We start from the raw sequence: 27,647 nt of genomic DNA, 5'->3' as shown, positions 1-27,647 counted from the left end.
GTCCCTCCTGTGATTGTTTTCTGTCCATATCTTTCTAACCAGCTTTTGGGCATCTTGGATGTAGCTGTATTCTGTTTTACCTTTATACACACGCATGTAACAAATGTGTATGAAAATGACTGAAAGTATTCCATTCTCTTTAGTCTGCCATTCTAAAGACAGATACCAAATCAATATACACAGCCTGGTTTTGAAGTTAAGTGATACTGAATAGAAGTTCTTTATCTTTTTTGGCCCTTGAGTTTTTGCTTAAGATAAGCAAGTTTGAATTCTCTTTCAAAGGTAGCAGGCAGATAAATTCTAACATGTGAAACAGGTTAACATGGGATATGTCCTTCACTCTGCTTTGATGAAAAATCACTCTTACAGTTGAAGAGCAGGGATGGTTCCAGATGAAGGAAGCTTAAATTGTAATAAACTTGGCATGAAGGATGGTGAAAGGGAATAAGAGCCAAATGGAGATCTGGTCTCAGAGGTTGTTCTGTGCAGATCTGGGGATACTGATGTCATGTTCTTGGACAGTTAGTGCCAGATTTGTGAAAGAAACTGCAGAAAGCTCGACATCCCCCACAGGATCTGAATTAACTCTGTTCTGGGTTCCTCCTTGACAGGAAGGAGGAGAGACATGAACATTTCCACCAGCCCACTGTAAAAATGTCTTACCATTTTCATAGCAACAGGTGTGCTTGGCTCTATTTATCATTTAGAAACCAGGAAAAATGATTCTAGGATACAATTTATCATCATAGTCATCATCATTATTTTGTGGAATGTGTTGGAGACTCTCCAGCTGGAAATAACAGAATAGGGATCAAAGCCTTTGAGGAGCTCTTTCTGGCACAAAACCATTGAAACGACTCCATTACCAATATGGTAAGATTGTCATATGATGCCCATACTTCCCCCTCTTCTTATTACTACACAGGAAGCTGTGAAAAATAAATACTTGATGACAACTTGGAAAGCAGAAAGGGGGTTACCTCATCACTGCCCATCAGGTAACCCTTCCCTCAAGTTTTTTTTTTTTTTTTTTTTTGGCCCGAGGAATCCAGAATTGGGATTGATATTCTTGCTCTAAGCTCAAGACCTCTTCTGCATTCTGTCTTTTCCAGCTCTTATACGTCTGCTCTGTTGTTATTTGGGTCCAGGGAGCCTAATTCTCTGCTGTGGGCAATCATCACTGACATACTGCATCAGGAGAAACTAAGATGGGAAAAGGGGGAAGGGAAGGGCTGTGGGACCCTGGCTTCGTTTCACATCATGATTTACCTGCACATTCCGGGTTGTCTTCATTAAAGTTGATGGCAAAGTCATGAGAGACCTGGACACCAATTAAAATTTACAAAAGGAAGACAGGAGAATGACAACATTAATCCAGTCAGGAGGCACTGGGGTTAGAGTCTGCAAACAGACGCTCATTACATTCATTTTGTGTCAAGCAGCAGGAACCACTTTAAGCCTTTACAGAATCTCTCTGAGATGGAGGGTGGATTCTAAGCTCCCTGTGGAGCTGAGGTGACAGGGAGATTTTCTAGAACCAGATAAATGCTGGCAGGGGAGGGACAATAAGGCATATGAAAAAAAAAAAAATACAAGGAAAGATTTCAGAAAAATGTTAACTCCAAATAGCTTCAAGAGAGAAGTGGCCTCAGAACAGAGGCTAGATTTGGCTGAATTCTATTTGGACCAAATGATTAAAAAATGATAACTCAATAACCCAAGCTGTCTGCTGGAGATGGCTATGCTTACAAAGGCTCCAGCTAAGCTGTTGACATTTACGACTCATTCTAACATAATATATAGAACTGCTGGGCCAGAGGATTTTCACATACATACAGGTAAAAATAGACTCTAGCTTTTGGAAAAGTAATAAAGTAACATAATTTGGAAACTTCCAACACAGATTCCTCTACCTGGTGGGACCTACGTACAATACAAGGTCAAATAATACGTGGCTTATTTTTTTCTTTCTAAAACTTGAGGTGTGCCCTGGCATCTAGACATTTTTATTGGGTCACATGGAATTTTACTGAGGTTTCCATTTCAAAGGCTATTTCCCAAAGCACTGACTCTCTGGGGCCTAGAAAATAGGTCATTGTGGTAAAAATCCCTTTTTTCCCAGTGCGGGTCAGCGCTGATGTTATTGGTGCCTTACCCACATTCCCTTGCCCTTGGCTCTTCCAGGTAACTCAATCAACTGTCAGTCATCTTACCTGGTTTATTTACCTTAAGTTTTTCTTGGACTTCCAGAGCTGGCGTGGCTTACCCAAGTGACAGGCAAAAAGTGATGGGGAATTAATGTCCCCTAAGAGTAATGTCCCTAGAGAGTAGCTCTTCATCATGGGCTGACAGGAGGCTGTGAATCAGTATCCCAGTCCTCTAATCCCTTGGGGTCTGTGTGTACTCAGCACTGTCTCCCAGGATTTGGCTTTGTCTGTCCATGCTGGTAATGACTTGTTAGTAAACCCTGTATTGACTTCTTCCCATTTCCCCTCTGTCTACTGAGGCTCTCTACACCTCTCAAGTAAACTGCTTGGATCCTAATCCTTGCTGCAAGGTCCCTGGAGAGTGCAAACTAAGACAGAGGTGATTGTGACTCAGTTTCAATGCAAACTGAGATTTTATCCTGAAGAAGTGAGTCATGGTAACCTTATATAAATTCTCTGGGGGCACCTGAGTTGCTGAGACCATCAGGGCCTGTCTGGGGCAGATGGGAGATGAGGCATGGAGATGAGGCATGGAAAAGGGGTATCTGAATGGCTTTCAGGGAAAGAGTGAGGATGCATGAGGGATGCCTGGTAGGGTAGCAGGAAGAAGAAGTTAGCTGTCACGCAAAGTGGATCAGGATGGGGATCAGGACTTTAGCTAACAGCTAGAAGAAGAAGTTGCTTTAGGAGGGGGACCAGGAGGATGTCAGAGATGAGGACAGGAAGGCCTGGAGCCAGGTATGCTGCGCATCTCTATCCTCAGCCCCACTGGGTCAAGGCTACCTAGGGGGATTGGGGAGTATGCTTATGCATCTCAGGGCAGCTGGACTGGTGGTTGTCCAGGTTCAATTCCAGGCTAGAGGCTTAGCAGTTCTGTAAGGAAGGTGGGCACCCACCTGCCCACATCCTGGAACTGATACCCCATCTGAAGGGGACTGCATCTCCTGGTCTCTGGTTAATTCTTTTATGTATGATCTTTTAATTTTAGTATTGCCAGGCCTTTCAGTTTTTCCAGAGAAGCCGGAAATCTGACATTTTCATGAAATTGTCTAATTCTTTAAAAAAACACCAAAACTATGTGTCAGAATATATTTGTGGCCTGATTAACATCTATAAGCCAACAGTTGACAACACTTGATCTATATTCTTCCCCAACCATGTGCTCCATTTCCAACAAATGCTTCCAGAACTCTGTAGCATGGCCAGCAGGGAGAACAGTGTGGGCCATAGGCAAACAAGAAGGAGGACAGGTCATGGAGACAGGCTGTTCCACCACTGCTCACTCCAGCAGGAAAAGGAAGGTGGACTCCTTTTTTCATGAAAGGCCTTCGGTCTGACTGCTATGGGGTGGGAGCAAAAGTTGGCATCTGCATCTTGATGTGCAGCTCAGATTAGGTCAGTAAAAGAGAAATTGATGACTGGACAGTATTGCTTGCATTTATCTGGGACCTCAGAGGCCTCCTAAGGAACAGAAGGCCCTTCTCCTTCCCAAGATTCTCCCACGCGGGCCATCTGGTATACTATGGGAGAGTGCCTCAGCCCCACTGCAGCACAAATCTCTCCATATACAGTCTTTACCTTCTTTGTGTCATGAGAAATCGGCATCAAGGTCCAATAGGATTCCAGTGTTTTTACAGTAGCCTTTCAGCTCCAAATTCTTTGAACCCAAGTAGCTCTTTCCTCAGGATTTCTATGTTTCTCCCACACAAGACTGGTACTTATGAACTTGGGGTGAGGGAGTCTATAGACTTCACTGTCATGGACTTTCACTGTCAGAATGGTCAATAGGGTCTTTCTCCAGGGGAAAGCTGAATAGATGGGCTCTGAGCCATTGAAGATCAACTTCCAAGTGTTTCCACAGTCTCTGACTTGTCTGTATGAAGCTAAACCATGGAAGTTTTCATTTGGAATTGACTCTGAGACAGCCCATCAAGACCCCCAGGTGAAGGGGTAACATCTACACATCAGCTCAAGGAGGTAACCTCACTGGTTGTGAAGATCATTTCTGACTATGGGCCTTTACATAATTATGCTAAAGGTTGAAACTGTGAGACTCCTGTGAGGGAAACCCATGCCATCCTTTGTTTATAGTAAAACACCCACTCACCGTGTACTCTGGGGGTATCCTGGCACCGAACCCAAAGGCTGGGAACATCTTGTCACTGAAATTAAAAAAAGAAGTTGCTGCATTTTTTCATCTAATGAGAAAGAAAAACATAACCCTGCATTGCCTCCCTGGAACAGGTCACTATGCCAAATGCTAACTCATGCTTTTTGATAGCCTGCAGTAACAGGGCACAGCAATAGAGTGGAAAACTGAAATAAAGAAATAATCCCCAAAGCTCATCACTTTACTGCTTTTCTATATTATAAGTGAGAAGTGAGTAGGAGAAGAACGAACAATGATTGGCACTACAATACACCAGATATGATGCTAGGCCATGTCTATACTTAGTTAATTTTCATACAACATTTGAAGGTACACCTACTTTTTATTCCTATTTTACTGATGAATAAACTGAGTCTCAGAAAGTCTAACAAAGTGAACTAAGGTGTTTACTAGCAAGCACTGTCTAATTCCAAAGCCTATGAATTTTCTATTATACCATCAAAACTTAATGAATATGTACAGCATTAAATGTGGTTTCCTCTTGTGCTTTCTGTAACTGGGCCCCTGATCAGACCACAAACAAAACACTTCTTAAGTGAATTTTGTGCTGTCAGGGGACTGTTGCAGTGGAGCTCAGGAATATTGCTCTTTGAAGAGGGCATGTCCTTCTCAGGACACCTACTTTTTATTTTCTCTCCCATTAAAGGCTCATTTGAGATTTGTTCTTGGAACAATTCCTCCATTTCTCAATTCTTGCAGAGTCAGTCAGGGAGAAGAAGAAATTCAGATAAGGGCTCACTGTCCCTGGAATGTCTCTGGAAGCAAAAGGGGAGCCCCAGGCTGAGAAGTCAAAGGATCAAAGTCAGACTGTCACTCATCACCATCTACTGATTTAGATAGAGGTCACTGGTAGCCAAAGATGGCTTTGATAGAACTTCACCAAAATACATTCAATTTGACCAAATTTGGAGCAGGTGTTGGGAGATTCAGGGAAATCAGAATTCTTTGAAATAAGAGGCTAAGTTTGTCAGAAAATTACCAGTTCCTCCTTTCCCTTTCTGTTATATAGATATGGACTTTGCATACATCTAGAAGGTATCTAGGGCTTCCCTGATGGCTCAGATGGTAAAGCGTCTGCCCGCAGTGTGGGAGACCTGGGTTCAATCCCTGGATTGGGAAGGTCCCTTGGAGAAGGAAATGGCAACCCACTCCAGTACTCTTGCCTGGAAAATTCCTTGGACCGAGGAGCCTGGTAGGCTATAGTCCATGGTGTCGCAAAGAGTCGGACACGACTGAGCGACTTCACTTTCACTTTCAGAAGGTATTAGGGTATTAATGATGATAAACAGAAAATCATAGAAAGCTTATAAACGATTAGACACAGGTCTGAAAGACTTCTGGGCCGTGGAAATATTGAAATGCTTTGTTTCAGAGATTCCTTCTTAGCTATGATAAGGGTGATGAATGTGAGGGAGTTTTTAAAGGTACTTTCTAGTTAGGTCTGGAAGAAAGCTGTTCTGGGTGGAGGATGGGTCCAGCTTCTTCCAACTCAGATGGCTCAGAAGTCAAAGCAGAGAAAGTTAGGAAGCTCCACACCTTTTATTTTCTTTGATGAGTTTAAGAGAGGTGAGATCTAGTATTCTGTTTCTAATCAGCAAACCAGTGTTTCAGATTTTATACCTTCAAGCCACCCTTGGGGATTTGAAGTTTACTGAGCATGAGGCACTGTTACACAATTGAGTTTCAACAGCAGGAAGGTAGGGAAAATGTCTCACCTACAAGGGGAATAATTAATGAGTCATGAGGGTGTCAATTCTCTGAAGTTAACCACCACACAGACTCTAATAAGCATACTAAAGAAATAAAAAAATCAAGCCTAAGGACAATAGATTTAAGCATTCACTTTCCCTGATTAAAAATAAAACTAAACAGAGAAAGGGAAGGCAAGGTGAGCACACAGGCAGTAAAGGCTTGCCAACACATCAGAGAACTTAAAACGAGACCTACCAGCACTTATAAAGGGGCCGTTTAGAAACTACTGAGATGACTGGTGGAACCTCCCAACCTGGAAACTTCAAGGCAGATTGAATTTTCTGAAGGTAGTATTTCTTACTATTGGAATAAAATAGTATAAAATACGATCAAAGAGCCCAGGATTTTCAGTGGCAATGAGCTTGCGGTCTTGAACTTAGGGAAAGACCTTGGTCAGATGATCTGCCAATGGGAGATGCATTTTTATCTTCCCAGGTAAGGAAGAGGGGGCTAAAGCAAGAGATGATTCAAAGGAAAGACTGTGTCCATAAGGAAATGGAGATGAACTCAGTAAAACTGCATTTTAGAACAGCTAGACATTAAATAAAGGCTGTTCTCTAAAGCGGTGGTCTTCAAGTTGGGGTATGTGGAGGTGCAAAGCCCTTCTATAGAAATAAGAGCATGGCTGCTTTTAAAGGAAATCAATATTCAGCTCCTTTACCTCTCCATGTATTCTTTGCTGAAATTGATCTTCTGGGAACGTCTGTGATTGAAATACCTGCTCTTCATCCACACCTCCCCTTTCCCAGTTGCCCTCTGCTCACCCACTCAGAATCTCAGGCACTGTGTGCACTGCTCCCCTTTGTAGAAGCTCCACAGCAGAATACAAAGGGACATTTCCTGATGAGAATGACTTGCTAGCAAACAAATCCTTTTGTGTGTCAGGTAGTTGCCAGTTTTTACTTAAAAGAATTGTTGGAAGAGCTGGTAGACCATTAAAAACATCTTTTAATGATAGATATGTAATTTTTTATATAAAACTTTGAATTGAAAGAAATGCATAACACTGCTAGGCAAACTCTTTTCATTACCATGGACTTATAAAAACAACTTTCTTGGTATTTACACTGATAAAACAAAAAATCGAATTAGAATTGATGCTGGACTTTTCCATTCTGGTCAGAGGGGGCAGTTACCCACAGATATGTAAACTAACTGGGGAAAAAACCTAGTATCTGTTTCATTAAGATTTAAAAAAAGTTTTTATAGGCAATAATCAGTTATTGAAATTTCCCAAATATTTATGATCAATTAGGCAACAATAATGATTATAATAAAAACTAAACCAGAAGATATTTTTAAATGCTTCAAATCTTTTCATTACAGTAAATTTTAGAAATTAGAAATTTAAAAATTTATATTCAAATTTTAATTAAAGAAATAATACAGTGATCAATTAAGGACTTTCAAAGCAAATTTTAAAGATACATTGGGATGAAATTCTATGGGAGAAGGGAATGAAAATATGACCTCATGAAAAAGAAGAAACAGAATTCTCAACTCAAACTGATGAACTTGTTCATGCAGTTTTTAAATGGATGATGGTGGGTATCAAGCGGTGTTTAGTTCTGCTGTATGCATTCAACAGAGTTACGTAAGAGTTTTATTTTTAAATGTCCATATTTACATTATATTAGAATTTTCATTCTTTGTCACTATTTAAACTCATGATGGAAAATGTTAGATTTCAATGTAATAGGGTGTGAAGATTATATATTTAAACATTTTTTTTAGGGGTATGTGAGCCAAAAAATTTAAAGGTCATTGGTCCAAAACAACTTTTAGGTCTGACACTATTGTTCTTTTCCCTTTGTGTCAGTTGCTGTTTTAAGTAAAGAGTATAAGCCTCTATCACTTAATAAGCCTCTATTATTTATTAAGAATGTACAAAAGGCAGAACTTTTATATCTAATTCTTACAACTACTCTGCAGGGGAAGTTAGCTGAATCTTTCATTTGCTGTCAGGGAAACAAGGCCCAAGGAGTTACCTCAGGATGTGCACCAGACTAATTAAACCTGGGGATAGGGCCCAGGCACCAGCCTGCCTTAAGGCTTCCCTAGTGGTTCCAAAGCGGAGCCAAGAGAACAATGGATTGGTGTCTGCAGAGTGAAAAAGGCAGCACTGTGATGTGACTTCCGACTTCTAACCCAATCCTCTGCATTCCAGCCTGTTTCAGTTCTAACTGTCCCTCGCAGCACCCTACCCAGCACTCTTTGGAAGAGACGCTTGTCAGAGACTCACATCTCTGCCGAGCCCTAGGAATCGATGCCTCCCTGGCCTTGAGCAGCCTAAAGAGACCACGTTGCTTGTAGGAGCTGGGGGGAGGGCTACAACCGACTGGGAACAGGTGAGCTTGTTTGTGAGACACACACTTGGGGAGCTGGAGGAGACAGAAGGCAAGGGTCTCTCTCTCAGAAGCACAGAGAAAATGGGCTCGCAGAGCTGCCTTCCAGGCTTAGGACCTGAGCCTCCCCTCAAGACTGCCCTGAGAACACTGAGCTTCACGCGTCTCTCAAGCTGTTCAGCTTCATGGATCAGCTCGCCATGACCCATGAGCAGTGAATGCACAAGGCAGGAAGAAAACTCTTGGCTGTCAGAGGCTGAGAGGAATTTCAAGGTTCCTGGGGATTAAATGCCTCTGTGTCGCTGCAGGTGGGCAAATGGAGCCTTCTGTCAGTTTTTACTCAACTGTTTCTTTTTGAGCAGCAACCTCTCTGACTTTGATGCAAGAATAAATTAATTCCAAAGCCCCTACTTGCAATGTCCTGACTGTCTGTCTATTGTCTTTCCACCCACACAGAGAAGCGAGGGAAACTTGTCAGTTTTCATGAAGTGATTAGTGTGCTGATTTCAATGCTGAGGTGCTTTCTTTACATGAAAAATAAAAATGCTTCACTGAGTTGAAGAAATCTGATTTTCTTGGCCAGTTGGGACCAACAACTTTGGTATTTTCCTTTAAAATTTTTTAAAAAATTAATTTATTTGAATTGGAGAATAATTACAATATTTTGATGGTTTTTGCCACATATAACATGAATTAGTTTTTTCAAAGAATCATCTAAGATGATTCTTTATGTAACCCGAAGGTGTCATCTCTTACTTTTATCTGTACTTTTGAGGAAATACAAAAATCCTCCCCAGGTTTGTCTGGCTCATATTATAAAGGGATAATAGCTCCAAAAGATGTGTGGGCCCCTCTGACTATCTTATCTGCATTTGGAGTTTGAGGTAATCAGGAAACAGAAGCTCTGTAGCCTGTCCAATAAGTCTGCTGCAGAACCACAGCAAGGGCTCTGGGTGTTGGCATCTTAATTTCTGGCCAAGCCACCAATTTGCTCTTTGGAATTCACTACTAGGCTGCCTTGTGTCTGCAGAGTCAGTCAAGGTCAACCTTACTGACTCAACTAAGTGTCTGTTGTGTTGTATTAAGTGCTTTTACCTACTTTACTTTATGAGCATTTCAATATTTAAAAGTTGTTAAGAATCCCAAAGAAGTTCTAACTATCCTTCTCTTAAATGGACACATTATGACACTAGATAACATTTTGTGTATTTGGGGGATCGGGAGGGTAGAGAGAAAGATAAAGAAAGAAAGGAGGGAATTACTGTGGTGGTATTTTGGGGGCTATTTGGAGGAGTTTCCAACAGTGGGAATTGCAATCTGTCTGTTTTTTTCCCTCTTGGTAAAAATCTCCATATGACTTGAGCCTTTCTAAGAATCCTTCCTGAATTGGGGCCTGAAGAAATCAGAGCTGAAATTCAAGTTGCCCTCACAGACAATACTTCAAGGTTAAGTACAAGTATCATTTCAACAGGGTAATTTAAAATGCTATTACTGCTCTCTGTTCCAAACGTGGAGGGGAAGTGTTGGCAAGGGCCTCAGGTTTAGCACTATCTGATTTGACTGCATCTGTTAGTTCATCCTCAGCTAGCTTCGTACACATCTGAGTTACTGGTGACGACCAATCCAAATCCAGAGACTCTCCAGTGGGAAGGACACTCATGCACCTTCTGGTCACTAGGTTGTGTCACTCCCTAAGTGCCTGGGTACCAGGTTTTTAATATGGTTATCACCAATTATGAGACTAGAAAGAATAGAAATCAGGCTATTTCATGAAATCTCTCTGAAAGTGGAGGACAGAGTCACTTCCTTTATTTTCCTGGTCAATTAGTTACAGCTTGGGCTTCCCTGGTGGCTCAGCTGGTAAAGAATCTGCCTGCAGTGCAGGAGACCTGGGTTCAATTCCTGGGTTGGGAAGATCCCTGGAGAAGGGAAAGGCTACCCACTCCAGTATTCTGGCCTGGAGAATTCCATGGACGGTATAGTCCATGGGGTGGCAAAGAGTTGGACATGACTGAGCAACTTTCACGTCACTTAGTTGCTGCTTATTACTAACTAGTCCTGTTTTACAATCACATCAGGCTGCCAACTGAGATTTACCCATAATATATTTACACTGGTTCTATTTCAAAGAGCCGTCTTAATCAAACATGTGAACAACTTCACCTCAATCTAGAAATACTGGAAAGGCAAAATAAATTCAGTTCAATGTAGTTTATGTAAATCACTTCTTACAAGGAATTCTCTTGGTGGGCAAGGTCAATGTTTGCCATCAAGTAAAAATAAATATAATACTGATCTGAACTCAAAATTGTGTTTTCTATACAGGCATACAAACACATATAAACACTGTCGTGGGCACACACACACCCTCTGCTAAAGTTACCAACAGCTCTTGAGGTCAGTGAAATCCCATGATTACGAGCTTATGCTGTGGAAGGAGCTGGCTCTGGGTTTAAATCCTGCCCTTGGCTGTAGGTCAGGGTACACACCACTTCCCCTCCCTGCACAGTTTTCCTCTTCTGTTAACAACACCCATGACAGAAGGGTTAGTATGAGGACATAAAGAATAGTGCCCAATAAACCGGTGCTTCTCAAATCCCAAATTGCACACAAATCATCTGGGAATCATGTTACAGTGGAGGTGCTGACTTAGATGTTCAAGTGGAGCTTGATGTTCTGCGACATTATGTTGCTGGTCAATGCACCCAACTTTGCAAGTTTCTGTATGTAGTAAGGCACATAATGAAACTTCACAAAAGAGAAACCAAAATCTCTATCCAGTGGTCCTGCCAGCCAAGTAAGGGAAGAAAGGATTTTTTGGTGGCCAATGTGAGCTTGGCATGAACTCAGTTCCTCCAGAGGTGAAGAGCCAGGCTTTATTTTGTCCCCTCATGAGCCTCAGCATAACTTCATTTCCATTATTCTGCCCAGGATCGGCTAGGGGCCACAAGAACCCCCAGAGATGGGAAGTCTCATACCTGTCATAGTCTTGGCAAATCTCTCCCACTGCCACCAAGGCCTTCAGGTACTCATTGGGCTGGTAGGGGTGGATGTAGTGCAGGGAACAGCTGTTCCTGGGGTCCCCATTTGAGGCCGTGAAATCTATAGCTACCTGGAAGAGAAGATAGGAGAGTGGGTGGATTTAAAGTGAACATATTTCATTTAACCTTGACAGTGATGCAGCCTGAGGGAGGGGGAAAGTGGTATGTTACACATCCTGCTGACAAGCAGAGTTAGAGAAGAAATTCATTAGCTTTAAAAACTAGTTGTTCAAATGTTGGAGAGGATGTGGCGAGAAGGGCACCCTCCTATACTCTTGGTGGGAATGTAAATTGGTGCGGCCACTATGGAAAACAGTATGGAGGTTCTTATGGAGGTTCCTTAGGATACTAAAAATAGAGTTACCATATGATCTAGCAATCCCACTCCTGAGCGTATATCCAGACAAAACTCTATTTCAAAAAGATACATGCACCCTCTATGTTCATAGCAGTGGTATTCACAATAGCCATGACAGAGAATCAACCTAAACGTCCATCCACAGATAAAAGGATAAAGAAGATATGGTACATATATACAGCAGAATACTAATTGACCATAAAAAGAATGAAATAATGCATTTGTAGCAACATGGATGCAACTAGAGATTCTCATACTAAGCAAAAAGTAAGTCAGAAAGAGAAAGACAAATATGATATCACTTACATGTAGAATCTAGAATATGACATAGATGAGCTTACGTACAAACAGAAACATACTCAGAGGCATGGGGAACAGACTTGTGGTTACCAAGGGGGAGAGGGTGTGGGGGAGGATGGAGTGGGAGTTTGGGGTTAGCAGCTGTAAACTAAAGGGAGTCAACCCTGAATGTTCACTGGAAGGACGGATGCTGAAGCTGAAGCTCCAACACTGATGTGAAGAGCCAACTCATTGGAAAAGACACTGATGATGGGAAAGATTGAGCACAGCAGAAGGGGGCAACAGGATGAGACAGTTGGATGGCATCACTGACTCAATGGACATGAGTTTGAGCAACCTCCAGGAGATAGTGAAGGACAGAGAAGTCTGGTGTGCTAGAGTCCATGGGGTCGTAAAGATGACTTTATGACTTGATGACTCAACAACAACAAACTGTAAACTATTATATATAGACTGGATAAACAGCAAGGTCCTACTGTATATTGCAGATGACTGTATTCGGTATCCTATGATAAACTGTAATGGAAAATAATATTTTAAAAAAGTGTATATATATATGCATAACTGAATTACTTTACTATAGAGCAGAAATTAAAACAACATTGTAAATCAACTATACTTCAATAAAAACATTAAAATAAAATAATTTTTAAAAAGAGAAAAAAAACAGTGGGATAATAGGTGACTGAGGATGATTGGGAGTGATCTAAAAGGACCAGTGAAATCCAATATCTTCTGAGATAGACTTCATCCTGAAGGTGAAAGCCAAGCCAGTGAAAAGAGAGAGGAAGACAACATGAACTGTGGTGAAAAGTTACTTGGGGGTGGGGAGTCTACATGCATTTTGCAATCAAAGGGCATTCTAGGTCACACCTATGGGGCACCAACCAGACAAAGGTCCAGATACATTCAGACAATCCCTGGAAAACTTCTCCAAGGAAGACACTCGAAAGGTACCCAAGAGACAGGGTTTGGAGAAATCAAGCATCTCAGGCCTCCTGGATTTGCTAAGCTTCAACACACACCTACCACTCTTGACTTCTGTCCTGACAAGACACACTTAAGAGATAATGGCACCTCACAGGTGCACATAGTGTTTAAAAAGTAAAAATAGTGCTGGGAAGGCTAGAAGTAAAGCATCTTTTTCTTTCCTACTGTGGAAAGCACTTTAGAACTGTAGAAAATTCTAGAGACTGCAAGGATGTTGCAGAGATAAACTTGATTCTCAGATAGCGCTAGTGGTAAAGAACCTGCCTGCCAATGCAGGAAACATAAGAGATGTGGGTTCGATCCCTGGGTCAGGAAGATCATCTGGAGAAGGAAATGGCAACTCACTCCAGTATTCTTGTCTGGAATATCCCATGGACAGAGGAGCCTGGTGGGCTATAGTCCATAGGGTCACAGAGCCAGACATGACTGAAGTGACAACACACACACACACAAACTTGATTCTGCTCTGATTTATCAGCATCACTGCAAATATTGCAAATCACTGACATTCCAATCTACCTGTGTTTTTAAATACTGCAGTTGTCCCATGTGTGTTGACTACCTGATTGTCAAGGGTGTCTCATGATGACAAAAACATGCTGGTATCCTGATGTAAAATCAGAGAATGAAATCAGATAAATCAGATAATATAAAGAATAGAGGGGAAAACCTCCATAAAGAAAAATGGCAATTCAAGAAACATAATTGAACATCTAATCCTCCTAAGCACGGGCGAGATGCTCCAAGCATGTAGGCACCAAGAGGCAGCATTTGAGCCCAGGTGTATCACCTGGATGAGTCCCTGTGGTGTGGGAAGAAGTGTGTGTAATATCTGGATGAGCGTTAAAAATTTTGGCAACAACTATATTAAATTTTGAAAAAAATCATAGGGCTGGGATTAGGGTAAGACAAGAGAGGTGACTAGGGCATAAACTCAGGAAGGCACTCATCAGCTGATCCTACACTTGCCCAAACTGAGTGATGCCTGCTTAAATTTTGCATCCTAGGTGGCTTCCTCTCTTTCTTCACTCTGGTCCCAGTGCTCTACATCTTTTCATTTCTATCAACTCTTCATCCTTAGGTTTGGAATAATTCCCTTATGCTTAATAAACTAGGGGGAGGCAGAGATGGTGGTGAGAAGAGGATTGTGATGGAATATATTAAGCATGGAATAGAAATAGGATATTCATTGATTCTGAAGTTGGATGGCAGTTAGGGAAGGGAGTGGTCAGATCTCCTTAGGGATGAAGGAGATTATGAAGTGGGGTAACTTGAAGTTCAAGGTTAGTAGGCAGTATTGAGTTGCCTGTTCCTGGTGGTGCTGTAGAGAAAAACATGCCCAATGGAAATTGCTTTTTATTTTTATGCAGGCCTCTGGGGTTTGCATTCTTTCTGTGGGGATGGCCCCCTTATTTATGACAACCACAGAGGCTATTCAAGCTCAGGAGATGCTGATGAAACTTTGGGGAAGTGTATTAACCTAAAAATTATCTGACAAAAAAAAGAAATAAAATAATGATCCCTATTACATGCTGCTTTCTATAGTTCCCTCTGCTCATAAAAATATTTTATCATTTGTCGTTGTTGTTCAGTCACTCAGTTGTGTCCAATTCTTTGCAACCCCATGAACTCCAGTATGGCAGGCTTCCCTGTCCTTTATCAACTCCTAGAGCTTGCTCAAACTCATGTCCATGAGTCAGTGATGCCATCCAACCATCTCATCCTTTGTCGTCCCCTTCTCTTCCTGCCTTCAATCTTTCCCAGCATCAGGGTCTTTTCTAATGAGTCAGCTCTTCACATCAGGTGACCAAAATATTGGAGTTTCAGCTTCAGCATCAGTCCTTCCGATGAATATTCAGGGTTGATTTCCTTTAGGATTGACTGGTTGATCTCCTTGCAGTCCAAGGGACTCTCAGGAGTTTTCTCCAGCACCACAGTTCAAAAGCATCAGTTCTTCGGTGCTCAGCTTTCTTTATAGACCAACTCTCACATCCAAACATGACTACTGGAAAAACCATAGCTTTGACTAGACAGACCTTTGTCGGCAAAGTCATGTCTCTGCTTTTTAACATGCTATCTAGGTTGGTCATAGCTTTCCTTCCAAGGAGTAAGCATCTTTTAATTTCATTTCATGGCTGCAATCACCATCTGCAGTGATTTGGGAGCCCCAAAAAATAAAGTCAGCCATGGTTTCCACTGTTTCCCCATCTATTTGCCATGAAGTGATGGGGCCGGATGCCATGATATTAGTTTTTTGAATGTTGAGTTTTAAGCCAGCTTTTTCACTCTCCTCTTTCACCTTCATCATGAGGCTCTTTAGTTCCTCTTTGCTTTCTGCCATGAGGGTGGTGTCATCTGCATATCTGAGGTTATTGATATTTCTCCTAGGAATCTTGATTCCAGCTTGTGCTTCTTCCAGCCCAGCATTTTGCATGATGTACTCTGCATGGAAGTTAAATAAGCCAGGTGACAATACACAGCCCTGATGTACTCTTTTCCTAACTTGGAACCAGTTTTTGGTTTCCTAATTTGCAATCTGTTTTTCCATGTCCGGTTCTAACAGCTGCTTCTTGACCTTCATACAAGTTTCTCAGGAGGCAGGTAAGGTGGCCTGGTATTCCCATCTCCCGAAGAATTTTCCACAGTTTGTTGTGATCCATACAGTCAGTGGTTTTAGCGTAGTCAATGAAGCAGAAGTAGATATTTTTCTGGAATTCTCTTGCTTTTTCAATGGTCCAGCAGATGTTGGCAATTTGATCTCTGGTTCCTCTGCCTTTTCTAAATCCAGCTTGAACATCTGGAAGTTCTCAGTTCACATACTCTTGAAGCCTAGCTTGGAGAATTTTGAGCATTACTTTACTAGTGTGTGAGATGAGTGCAATTGTGTAATAGTTTTTGGCATTACCTTTCTCTGGGATTGGAATGAAAACTGACCTTTTCCAGTCCTGTGGCCACTGCTAAGTTTTCCAAATTTGCTGGTATAATGAGCGCAGCACTATCACAGCATCATCTTTTAGGATTTGAAATAGCTCAACTGGAATTCCATCGCCTCCACTAGCTTTGTTTGTAGTGATGCTTCCTAAGGCCCACTTGACTTCACACTTCCTCCAAGATGTCTGGCTCTAGATGAGTGATCACACCATCATGGTTATCTGGGTCATTAAGATCTTTTTGTATAGTTCTCGGCTACCTCGTGTCACTTTATCATTTGACTTGACAGTAAATAGACAGTCTCAGGTACAACACAGCTCAAAGATTTTTTTCTTCCCCCCGCCTGGCAAGTGATGGTTCCTAAAGTTGCCCTGATGAGGCTGGAGATAAGAATTTTGTCTTCAGGAGGTGGTCTTCTACCACGAATTCTCTGTGCTCTTTAAGTTAGCATGAGTGCAAAGAGAACAGCGAGAAAGGTTAGATTTATTTTAAAAAGCAACAGGGAGGCTGTGAAAGATGGGACTAAGTTGAGAAATAAAAGCAAGAAAATGACTGAAAAATGCCAGTTTGTGGAGGAGGCTCTTGATTCCTGGCTTCCTGAATGTGGCAGGCTTGCAGAGCTACTGTTTTCATCTTCTACTGTGAAGCATTTAGGGAAGCCTGCGGTTTTGGTGTGCACGCCTATCTTCCCAGTGGGCAGCCCCAGAGCAGGCCTCCTTTGTCTCCCCTTCTGTCCAGGAGGCCTCGCTGTTCATTAAGCAGAGCCATGGAGCAGTTTTGCAAAATCTTGTAAAGTATGAGAGCAAAGTGCTTACTTTCTCTATGCTGCCAAGTCCCCAGTGTGAGGAACTGCTTCCGAAAAAGGCTGGATGCTAACGATGTTATCCTTCCTTGGATATTTTTAGCTTCTTACCTGAATTGAGCCCATGCCTCAGATCCCTTCCCTGCTTCTGACAATTGGGCCATTTGAGACCCACCTGGATGTTTTTTTGGGGAAAGCTGCTCTGAACCCATCTCTGGTTAGTTGTCTTATCTCTCTGAAACCTTTGTTATATCATCTGCTATAGGGCAGCTGTTCGTTTTTCTTTTTAAGTCTGTATATAGTTTGGGCCTATACAATGAACCTTATAGGTGGTGATACTGTTCAGTTTGGGCCATTTCTTAAATAACACATATAATTCTTGTGCTTTTCTGCTTCCTCAAAACTCCATAGCAGAAAAGAAATAGGAACCAAGACAAGATGAGAAAGAACCTGGATGTTGTCTGGTTCACTTCCTGGAATGTGCAAAACATTCTCCTCTTCAACCCAGGACTCAGTCTCACGTCTCAGAGGTCTTCACAAGAGTCTCTCACTATTTAGCTTGGCATTTAAAATCAGGATTTAAAACTAAACTGAGACACAGTGTGGGCATAGGATGTACTAAGTGTATTAAGGTCAGAAAAGATGACATGAGAGGACCTTTAACAGGTGATCTTTTCTTAGGTTTGAAGGCTAATCTTCAAGCTTAGCCACATTTAGCTTATTATATCATATTATTAAAAAATAGATAATGAAATCAGAGATAATGAAAAGTGATATTTGCCCCTTTTAAGATTTTTTTTGATGTGGGCCATTTTTAAAGCCTTTATTGAATTTGTAACAATATTGTTTCTGTTTTATGCTTTGGTTCCCTGGCCGCAGGGCATGTGGCATCTAAGCTTCCTGACCAGGGATTGAACCCCTACCCCCTGCATTGGAAGGCAAAGTCCCAACCACTGGACCACCAGGGAAGTCCTAGCAATACCCCTTTTAATTTAAAAATATTACAAATAATAAAAAGGATCATCTGAAGATAATAAGAGAAAAATGACCACTCAGGATTCTACTAGTTCAGTAAGTCATATTTTTCCTTTTTAGTCTTACATATATATAAATACAAAATATTTTAAAATTTTATATGTAAAAAATATATATAATACATAAAGACATTTAACATAGTTGTAATCATAGGGTAGCTTTGCTTTATATTCTTTTTTTCTTCACTTAATGTTATGACATTAACATATCCCCATGTGATTACAAATCATTATAATTATCACTTAAAATGGCTTTATCATAGTCCACCTAAATGAGCTACTATGATTTATATAGCCGTTACATCATTGTTGGATGTTGGTGTTGCTTACAACCTGATTCAGTGAAAATCCATTTTATAGTGAACGTTTTTTGCATCTGGAAAGGCAGTAACTTAAACATTTAACTCTTCTACCATTGTCTTCCCAGATATCTTACGGAGCCTGGGCTCATCTGTGCTGTTTACAGCTGTGGACTGTAGGTGAAATTCTAGTGTCTGGTTTCCTTTTGGCTGCTGTGCTTTGTGCCGAATGCGGGGAACCCAGTCTCTCTCCCTCAATCTCTGCTCTACCTCTGCCCGGCTCTTCCAAGGCCACGACATGACTGTTGCTCCAGAGTCCTTATGACTCAAGAATTCACACAAGGAACAAAGGTTCCTCATGGGTGCCCTTTACATCCTGTAGCTGTGTGTGGGATGGAGTGTGTGCATTTTCCAGTGAGAGGATATAGACCTTGTGTCAGATTTCAAGTGGTCCATGGGACTGAAAAAGAGGAAGAATCATTGACGGGGGCTCTTTTTAGCATCCTTTATCTGCTTCCCTCCCTGGGATCTTTTCTGCTTCTTTCATTACTTGAAATTCCCCTCTTCTCATCCTCAGGTTGGCACCTACTTTCCGCCTCTTGTCTTTCCTTCACCGTCGGCTGTCTTGAACGAGTAGCTATACCCACTGTGTTCACGTCCTCATTGTCTGTTACACCCCAACACCTGGGCCTCCTATTTCATTCTGCTGAAGTTGCTCTTCTGAAGATGACTTGTGCTTACTCATCACATGGCCCAGTCACTGATTTTTTCTTCACTTTATCTTTTCTTTAGCATATGAGATTATTGTCCTTGATCCTATAAGGCTTTCTCCTGATCATCTGAGTTATTGCCTCCTCTGGGACCTTTTCCTCTGGTGTATCTTATCTTACTGTTGGCTCCTCTTTCCCCTGTTGCTGAATGCAGATTTTCCATAACATTCTGTTACGAGGCCCCCTATCTTTCTGTCTTCTTCTCTTTAGCTGTCTCCTCCAGACCTATATATGTGCAGCTTCCACCTTTCTCCTGAAACCAACGCCCATATTTATAAATGCCATCTCACTGGGATGCCTGAAAACACCCCCACCACATCTGCAGGGAAGTTCATTCTGCTGTCTGGCAGCTAATCTTGATTTCCATATTTCTGTGAATGGGGCCGACATGCTTTGTCTTCAGGCACAAAACATTTGAGTCATGCTGGACTCACTTCCTCTGTTCTGCCCATCTCCACACAAGGAAGCCCTCTTCTCATTTCTTATCCCTCTGCAATGTTCCTTTCATTTTGCCAGATGGCTTCAATGAAATGACTGGGCAGATAATAAATACTTAGAGGCCAAATTAAGTAAGGCAGGTCAATTGTTATTAATAGTTTGCATTACAGTTGATCATTTACATTAGCTGGCAATGCTTGAGTAATAAGAAATTATTGACTTAATTTTAGAGAAAATGACAATGAGGTGGTTCTTATGCTTTCTTTAACAGAAACCTCAAAATAGAACACCTAGCACCTTCTCCTGCATCCCTGGCCTGGAGCCCTCCAGGAGGAACGGCTTTGTTTTAGGCACTGCTTATGGTCTGGCCCCTTCTCCTTGGCATTTATCTGCACCTGCTCTCCCTCTTCAGAGGTCTTGCTCCTCACTCACTGCAGACTTCCTGCAGGTCCCTCTGTGGACCCTCGAGGGCTGGGAAGTGGAGGCTGGGGAAGTGGTGGTGATAACCGCTGAGGTGGTCCCTCCAAGTTGGGGAAGGTCAGCAAAAGCGAGAAGGATGGGGCATCTGGTGATCCTGTGGTTTAGTATATGCCTGCCAAGGCAGGGGACGCAGGTTTGATCCCTGCTCCAGGAAGATTCCGCATGTAACTAAGCCTGTTCTCTAGAGCCTGCTAGCCACAACTACTGAAGCAACAACAATGAGAAATCTGTGCACTGCAATGAAGAGTAATCCCTACTTGCCACAACTAGAGAAAGCCCACATGTAGCAACAAAGACCCAGTGCAGCCAAAATAAATAGAGTTAAAAAATAAAAAGTTAATTGGCAAGTAACTAGTTTTAAAAAACAGGTTTCTTATTACTCAAGCACTTTTTTTAAAAGTGAGAAGGATGGGAGAGCAACGACAGAAGGATAATCCCTTGGGTCAGGGGGACCACACGGCCTCCCCTCTCCTCTGTGAGCCAGGGTATAGAGCTGGAAACCCTCTGGGCTCAAACTTCCAGTTTTCACTGGGGCTGATTCTTTGCAGCCCAACTCCAAGGGCAAAGCAAGTCCCTGAAGGTTGACTAAAGAGTTGTTCAAAAGCATGGGATCTATAGAACCTAAAACAGACCCAAATCAATAGAGCTTTCACTTGAAAATCTATAAATAGTTTCCTGAAACCAGCCCTTTGCCTAAGGTCATGGGACACTGTCTCCTCTGTGACATTGCTGGCTTCTCCACCTCCAAGAGCCCAGGACAGACAGGGGTCGGGGTGTTTGCCCACAATGTACATGGTTGCTACCTTCTAAACATGCCAGTGTATATGGGGGTAGGATGCTCCATGGGTGTGCCTTTAGAGAACCTTAAATTTTAAAGAAATGACCATAATCTATAATTAACTCCTATAAGTATTCAGTGGCAAATGAACAATGGCCTGAGTTTAGGCAGGACATAGGTAGACCCCTCTGAGGTTACAGCAAACGCCCAGCCTCTGTCTAGGGAGAGGCCTTATCTCATTCCATTGGAGAACCTCCCTCTAATCCTTTGGGTTCCACTACCTTTAGTCTTTAGTGCGGGGCCGTCCAAGACGGACTGGTCATGGTGGAGAGGTCTGACAGAATGCATTCCACTGGAGAAGGGAATGGCAAATCATTTCAGTATTCTTGCATTGAGAGCCCCATGAACAGTATGAAAGGGCAAAAAGATAGGACACTGAAAGATGAACTCCCCAGGTCAGTAGGTGCCCAATATGCTGCTGGAAATCATCGGAGAAATAACTTAAAGAATGAAGGGATGGAGCCAAAGCAAAAACAACACCTGGTTGTGGATGGGACTGGTGATAGAAGTATGATTCGATGCTGTAAGGAGCAATATTGCATAGGAACCTGGAATGTTAGGTCCATGAATCAAGGCAAATTGGAAGTGGTCAAACAGGAGATGGCAAGACTGAATGTGGAAATTCTAGGAATCAGTGAACTAAGATGGACTGGAATGGGTGACTTTAACTCAGATGACCATTATATCTACTACTGAGGACAGGAATCCCTTAGAAGAAATGGAGTAGCCATCATAGTCAACAAAAGAGTCCAAAATGCACTACTTGATTGCAACCTCAAAAATGACAGAATGATCTCTGTTCGTTTCCAAGGCAAACCATTCAATATCACGGTAATCCAAGTCTATGCCCCAACCAGTAATGTTGAAGAAGCTGAAGTTGAATGGTTCTATGAAGACCTACAAGACCTTTTAGAACTAACACCCTAAAAAGATATCTTTTTCATTATAGGGGACTGGAATACAGAAGTAGGAAGTCAGAAAACACCTGACGTAACAGGTAAATTTGGCCTTGGAGTACAGAATGAAGCAGGGCAAAGGCTAACAGAGTTTTGCCAAGAGAACACACTGGTCATAGCAAACACCCTCTTCCAACAACATAAGAGAAGATTCTACACATGGACATCACCAGATGGTCAACACCGAAATCAGATTGATTATATTCTTTACAGCCAAAGATGGAGAAGCTCTATACAGTCAGCAAAAACAAGACCAGGAGCAGACTGTGGCTCAGATCATGAACTCCTTATTGCCAAATTCAGACTGAAATTGAAGAAAGTAGGGAAAACCACTAGACCATTCAGGTATGATGTAAATCAAATCCTTTATGATTATACAGTGGAAGTGAGAAATAGATTTAAGGGGCTAGATCTGATAGACAGAGTGCCTGATGAACTATGGATGGAGATTCATGATATTGTACAGGAGATAGGGATCAAGACCATCCCCAGGAAAAAGAAACACAAAAAAGCAAAATGGCTGTCTGAGGAGGCCTTAAAAATAGCTGTGAAAAGAAGAGAAGTGAAAAGCAAAGGAGAAAAGGAAAGATACCCATTTGAATGCAAAGTTCCAAAGAATAGCAAGGAGAGATAAGAAAGTCTTCCTCAGTGATCAATGCAAAGAAATAGAGGAAAACAATAGAATGGGAAAGACTAGAGATCCCTTTAAGAAGATTAGAGATACCAAGGGAACATTTCATACAAAGATGGGCTCCATAAAGGACAGAAATGGTATGGACCTGACAGAAGCAGAAGATATTAAGAACAGGTGGCAAGAATACACAGAAGAACTGTACAAAAAAGATCTTCATGACCCAGTTAATCACAGTGGTGTGATCACTCACCTAGAGCCAGACATCCTGGAATGTGAAGTCAGGTGGGTCTTAGGAAGCATCACTGCAAACAAAGCTAGTGGAGGTGACGGAATTCCAGTTGAGCTATTTCAAATCCTAAAATATGATGCTGTGAAAGTGCTGAACTCAATATGCCAGCAAATTTGGAAAACTCAGTAGGGGCCACAGGATTGGAAAAGGTCAATTTTAATTCCATTCCCAAAGAAAGGCAAAGCCAAAGAATGCTCAAACTATCATGCAATTGTACTCATCTCACACGCTAGTAAAGTAATGCCCAAAGTTCTCCAAGCCAGGCTTCAGCAATACATGAACCATGAACTTCCAGATGTTCAAGCTGGTTTTAGAAAAGGCAGAGGAACCAGAGATCAAATTGCCAACATCCATTGGATCTTCAAAAAAGCAAGAGAGTTCCATAAAAACATCTATTTCTGCTTTATTGACTATGCCAAAGCCTTTGACCGTGTGGATCACCATATACTGTGGAAAATTCTGAAAGAGATGGGAATACCAGACCATCTGACCTGCCTCATAAAAAACCTGTGTGCAGGTCAGGAAGCAACAGTAAGAACTGGACATGGAACAACAGACTGGTTCCAAATAGGAAAAGGAGTACATCAAGGCTGTATATTGTCACCCTGCTTATTTAACTTATATGCAGAGTACATCATGAGAAAAGCTGGGCTGGAAGAAGCACAAGCTGGAATCAAGATTTCTGGGAGAAATATCAATAACCTCAGATATGCAGATGATACCACCCTTATGGCAGAAAGTGAAGAAGAACTAAAGAGCCTCTTGATGAAAGTGAAAGAGGAGAGTACAAATGTTGGCTTAAAGCTCAACATTCAGAAAACTAAGATCTTGGCATCTGGTCCCATCACTTCATGGCAAATAGATGAGGAAACACTGGAAACAGAGAGAGATTGTATTTTTTGGGGTACCAAAATCACTGCAGATTGTAATTGCAGCCATGAAATTAAAAGACACTTGCTCCTTGGAAGGAAAGTTATGACCAACCTAGACAGCATATTAAAAAGCAGAGACCTTACTTTGCCGACAACGGTCCATCTAGTCAAGGCTATGGTTTTTCCAGTAGTCATGTATGGATGTGAAAGTTGGACTATAAAGAAAGCTGAGGGCCGAAGAATTGATGCTTTTGAACTGTGGTGTTGGAGAAGACTCTTGGCCTGCAAGGAGATCCAACCAGTCCATCCTAAAGGGGATCAGTCCTGGGTGTTCATTGGAAGGTTTGATGTTGAAGCTGAAACTCCAATACTATGGCCACCTGATGTGAAGAGCTGACTTATTGGAAAAGACCCTGATGCTGGGAAAGTTTGAGGGCAGGAGGAGAAGGGGACGACAGAGGATGAGATGGTTGGATGGCATCTCCGACTCAATGGACATGAGTCTGGGTGGGCTCCGGGAGTTGGTGTTGGATAGGGAGGCCTGCATGCTGCAGATTATGGAGTCGCAAAGAGTCGGACACGACTGAGAGACTGAACTGAACTGACCTTTAGTCTCAGGAGCACATTGGTCCAGTTGACTCTCTTGGGCTCAAACCATTCTCTTTTTCTTCCTCACATGATTGAGCCCATCTAGGGAGCTAAATAGGGCTGAATTTCACAAGTAAACTTCTGTAAGATGGGGCACAGATATTGCACAACTTGTTTATATCCACGTGACCTTCCCACAGGTGTTAACAGATCTATTTCTTGTCATCTGGGTATTCTCTCTTTGCAGGTCATGTCTGCTGGAAACTAGGAGGATTTTGAATACGTAGCCACTGAGAGCAAATTGTGCCAGGGCAGGTGGACTTACAATCTTGGCCCACCCAGACACTTAACAAAGACCCAGCCCACCACCAAATACATTATTAGGAGTATACAAATCCCATGGGCTCACAGAGAAGATCCTTAGTCCACTCATTAATTCTATTTCTCAACATTGACAGACTGGTTCTCTAGTCTTTTGGAATTCATTTTTTCATTGCCCAGTGAATCATCTGGATGGCTTACTCTTGGCACTGACCATTGGGCTTGACACGTAAGCTTTTGTTCTGTCTACGTGAACACAACCAAGATGTCAGCCATGGTTCAGTGGGATGTGTTAGCACGGTTCACTCCGCCCCCAATCCTTTTCACCCAGTGATGGAATCTGGCAACCCACCCACTGCCTCCTGCCTCCTGCAGTTACTAAAAGAATGGAAAGCATAATAGACTGGTTCCCCAAACCCCCCGAGGTTAAATGGCATGCATTTCCTGATAGGATGCTGAAAAAATAGTCATGGGGAAAACAGAAGTGTGAACTCATTGCAAAGACATGTTACTGTATGATATTTCAGCAGTGAAACCTGAGCAAAGCCAGCCCAGGGTCTTAACAGACTGTGGGTCCTTGTGCCCCACACCCAGCACTGACCCCCAACCTCGCTCCCTGAGTAAGAACAAACAAACAACTCACTGTAAACTGGATTTGGCAGCCACCCATGATGTAGTCCAAGAAAGAATGCATCTTGTGGATCTGCATGGGAGGAGAGGAAGCTCTATTAGAACAGTGTGATCCAAGTACTTACACATTAGAGGCCTAAACAGGGGGTTTGCTGACCTAGAGGGAAGAGCAGAGAAAGGCCTGCGGGGAAAAGATGAATCAGCTGATTATCTTTCATGAGAGGAGAGAAAGAAAACAGATGGGCCTGTGAGGGCTGCAACCATCCATCCTCTTTCTCACTCTTCTTGTGTTTACATGATTTTAATCAGCCTCTGCCTCTGGGGTGCGACTGGTACTGTGTTTTCATGGGTCACCACTGGTTTGAAATACATGAAGTCTCATGCTTAGCTTCAGTCTTGCTGCCCGTGTCTAAGTCCCAGTTCTGGTAACTTTCCTAACACCACAGTGAAAAAAAGACAAACAGCTTCAAGGTCACAATTGTCCAAGAAGCTCTCCACTGTAAGCTGCCAGTGAGTGAGATTCTTCCCTTGCCATGAAGAACAAGGATTAATATTTACTGAGCGCTAACTGTATGCCAAGCTCTTAACATACATGATCTCATTTAATTCTTAGAATGAGCCTGTGAAGGTGATGCTATGATTATTAGTGTGTCCATTTTGTCCACGAGGAAACTGAGGCTAAGATCACCTATCTAGATGGTGGAGGTGGGACGCAAATGCATCCTTTTAACCTCTGGGCTGGAAGTCAATAGTCTCCCTGCTTCCTGCCCCACCCCTAGCTTCTGTGTTCTCACACACTTTACTGATTTCTAGTCTTCATTTCTGCTAAATTATGATTCTGCTGCTTGAGTCTTGGTGACATTTATCTACGCAGTTATTTGACAAGGATTTATTGAGCCTCCACCGTGCCCTGGATGCTAAGGATACAGGGAGAAGAGAAACAGGCACGGTACCTGCAGTTATAGAGCTCACGTTCTGGATCGTTTTACTGGTGCAACCAGTAATCAGCTGATTTTTGAACCTCACTTCTCATATTACATCTGAGGCTCAGGGCAGCTTCTCAAAGACTGACCCACAAAACCCCGTGGTGGCATTTCCAGGCACCACCTCCAGGTGGCACACATCTATCAGCAGACTTGTCTCAGGGCTGATGTTTCCTGGGCCCTCAGAGCAGTGCCTGCTCCTGGCTTCCTTATGGGGATGCTTTGCCTGGTAGTTGAGATGCTGTGTTGTACTTAGTCACTCAGTCGTGTCTGACTCTTTGCGACCCCATGGACTGTAGCCTGCCAGGCTCCTCTGTCCATGGGGATTCTCCAGGCAAGAATACTGGAGTGGGTTGCCATGCCCTCCTCCAGGGGATCTTTCCAACCCAGGGATCAAACCCAGATCTCCCCCAGTGCAGGCAGATTCTTTACTGTCTGAGCCACCATGGAAGCCCAAGAATACTGGAGTGGGTGGCCCTACTATTATATCCCTACCAGTGCCATGTCCTCTGAGTGCCAGACTCTTAGATCGAAACAGTTATATGCACAGTCACCTTACAGACATGGACAGTTGAACTGATTCATCTGGATCATCTTTTCTCCTGCTTCTATGGGCACAGGAGTGTTCTGAATGCACCAGGATTTGGTCTGTATAGGTAGGTAGGTAAGATGACCAGAGACAACTGCCTTTGAAAGAAGAGTTTATTATTCACAGCTCCCCAAAGGACTGAAGGCATGTCCTGCCACACAAGGCGGCCACATGGGATAGCACTGGGTTAGTCAGGAGGCAGGAGGCGTGCAGGGGAAGCACAGACCAAAGTCATTATGGTGGTTTTTGTCGGGAGGAATGAGTGAGGCAAGGTAAGCAGTTAAGCAGGTTTAGGACTGAATAATGAGTGATTCTGGAGGCTCTGGGCAATGGGGATGGTCTCTAATTGTCTGAAGCTGGCTCTGGGGTGACACAGGGCAGGGGCAATATTGGCTTGGTGTGTGAGAGCTCAGGAAAGGGGGTGGCTAGGGATACAAGCTCTGGATTGCTGTCTGCATGTCAAAGATGGGCTCATAGGCACGCTGATTGCTATCTAGAGGAATTAGCTAAACCTAAGAGGGGCAGTTCCTCTCAGTATGCAAGTCCCCAAGATATCAAAGCATCATAAAATACAGGAAACATTATCAAAACAATGACCCCAGACGGCCAATCGTAAGCATTTTTATCATCTAGTTCCAGTGATTAGTTCACAAGGTAGGCCTCTGACTTAAGCTACACCCATCAGTCTTTCCCCCGACTCTTCCGTTATGTGAGAATGGGCTTCTACAGCTCCTGGCAGCCAGGAATGCCAACTCTGAGAAAAGGAACCTGATATATTTAGAGAGAGACTGGATGGCATGGAAGTCTTACATCATGGAGTCAGACAGACAGAGATTAAAATCTCAGCTCTTGCCATGTGTGTGACAACGAACTAGTTACAATCACATTCGAAGGTAGAAATCTCAGAGTTGTGGTAAGAGTAACAGAAGGTATTGTAGTTATTTTTACCATAGGAAGTACTCAACTGGTGGCAAAATTATTCTCAGAGGGGATTTTCCGCAAAGTTAGAGCCCCTCTGGGAGAAATTTTT

The 27,647-nt window shown here is 42.6% G+C and overlaps 1 protein-coding gene across 6 annotated transcripts in view; it reads right to left on the bottom strand.

Annotated features, from left to right (window-relative positions):
* Positions 1-27,647, bottom strand: part of CPNE4 (copine 4) — a 676,149-nt gene that overhangs the window by 13,186 nt on the left and 635,316 nt on the right. For 5 of the 6 annotated variants that reach the window (XM_043474409.1, XM_043474407.1, XM_043474403.1 and 2 more), the window contains 4 exons: positions 25,059-25,118; positions 11,453-11,586; positions 4,315-4,369; positions 1,270-1,321 (listed from right to left, as the gene is read on the bottom strand). In XM_043474409.1, the coding sequence (XP_043330344.1) occupies positions 1,270-1,321; positions 4,315-4,369; positions 11,453-11,586; positions 25,059-25,118 (301 nt within the window). The remainder of the gene's footprint in view (positions 1-1,269; positions 1,322-4,314; positions 4,370-11,452; positions 11,587-25,058; positions 25,119-27,647) is intronic. The other variant, XM_043474408.1, reaches the window with a different exon arrangement.

The sequence above is a fragment of the Cervus canadensis genome, chromosome 7 (assembly GCF_019320065.1).
Source record: "Cervus canadensis isolate Bull #8, Minnesota chromosome 7, ASM1932006v1, whole genome shotgun sequence".
NCBI classification, from domain to species: domain Eukaryota; kingdom Metazoa; phylum Chordata; class Mammalia; order Artiodactyla; family Cervidae; genus Cervus; species Cervus canadensis.
This window is presented reverse-complemented; position numbering and strand designations above follow the sequence as displayed.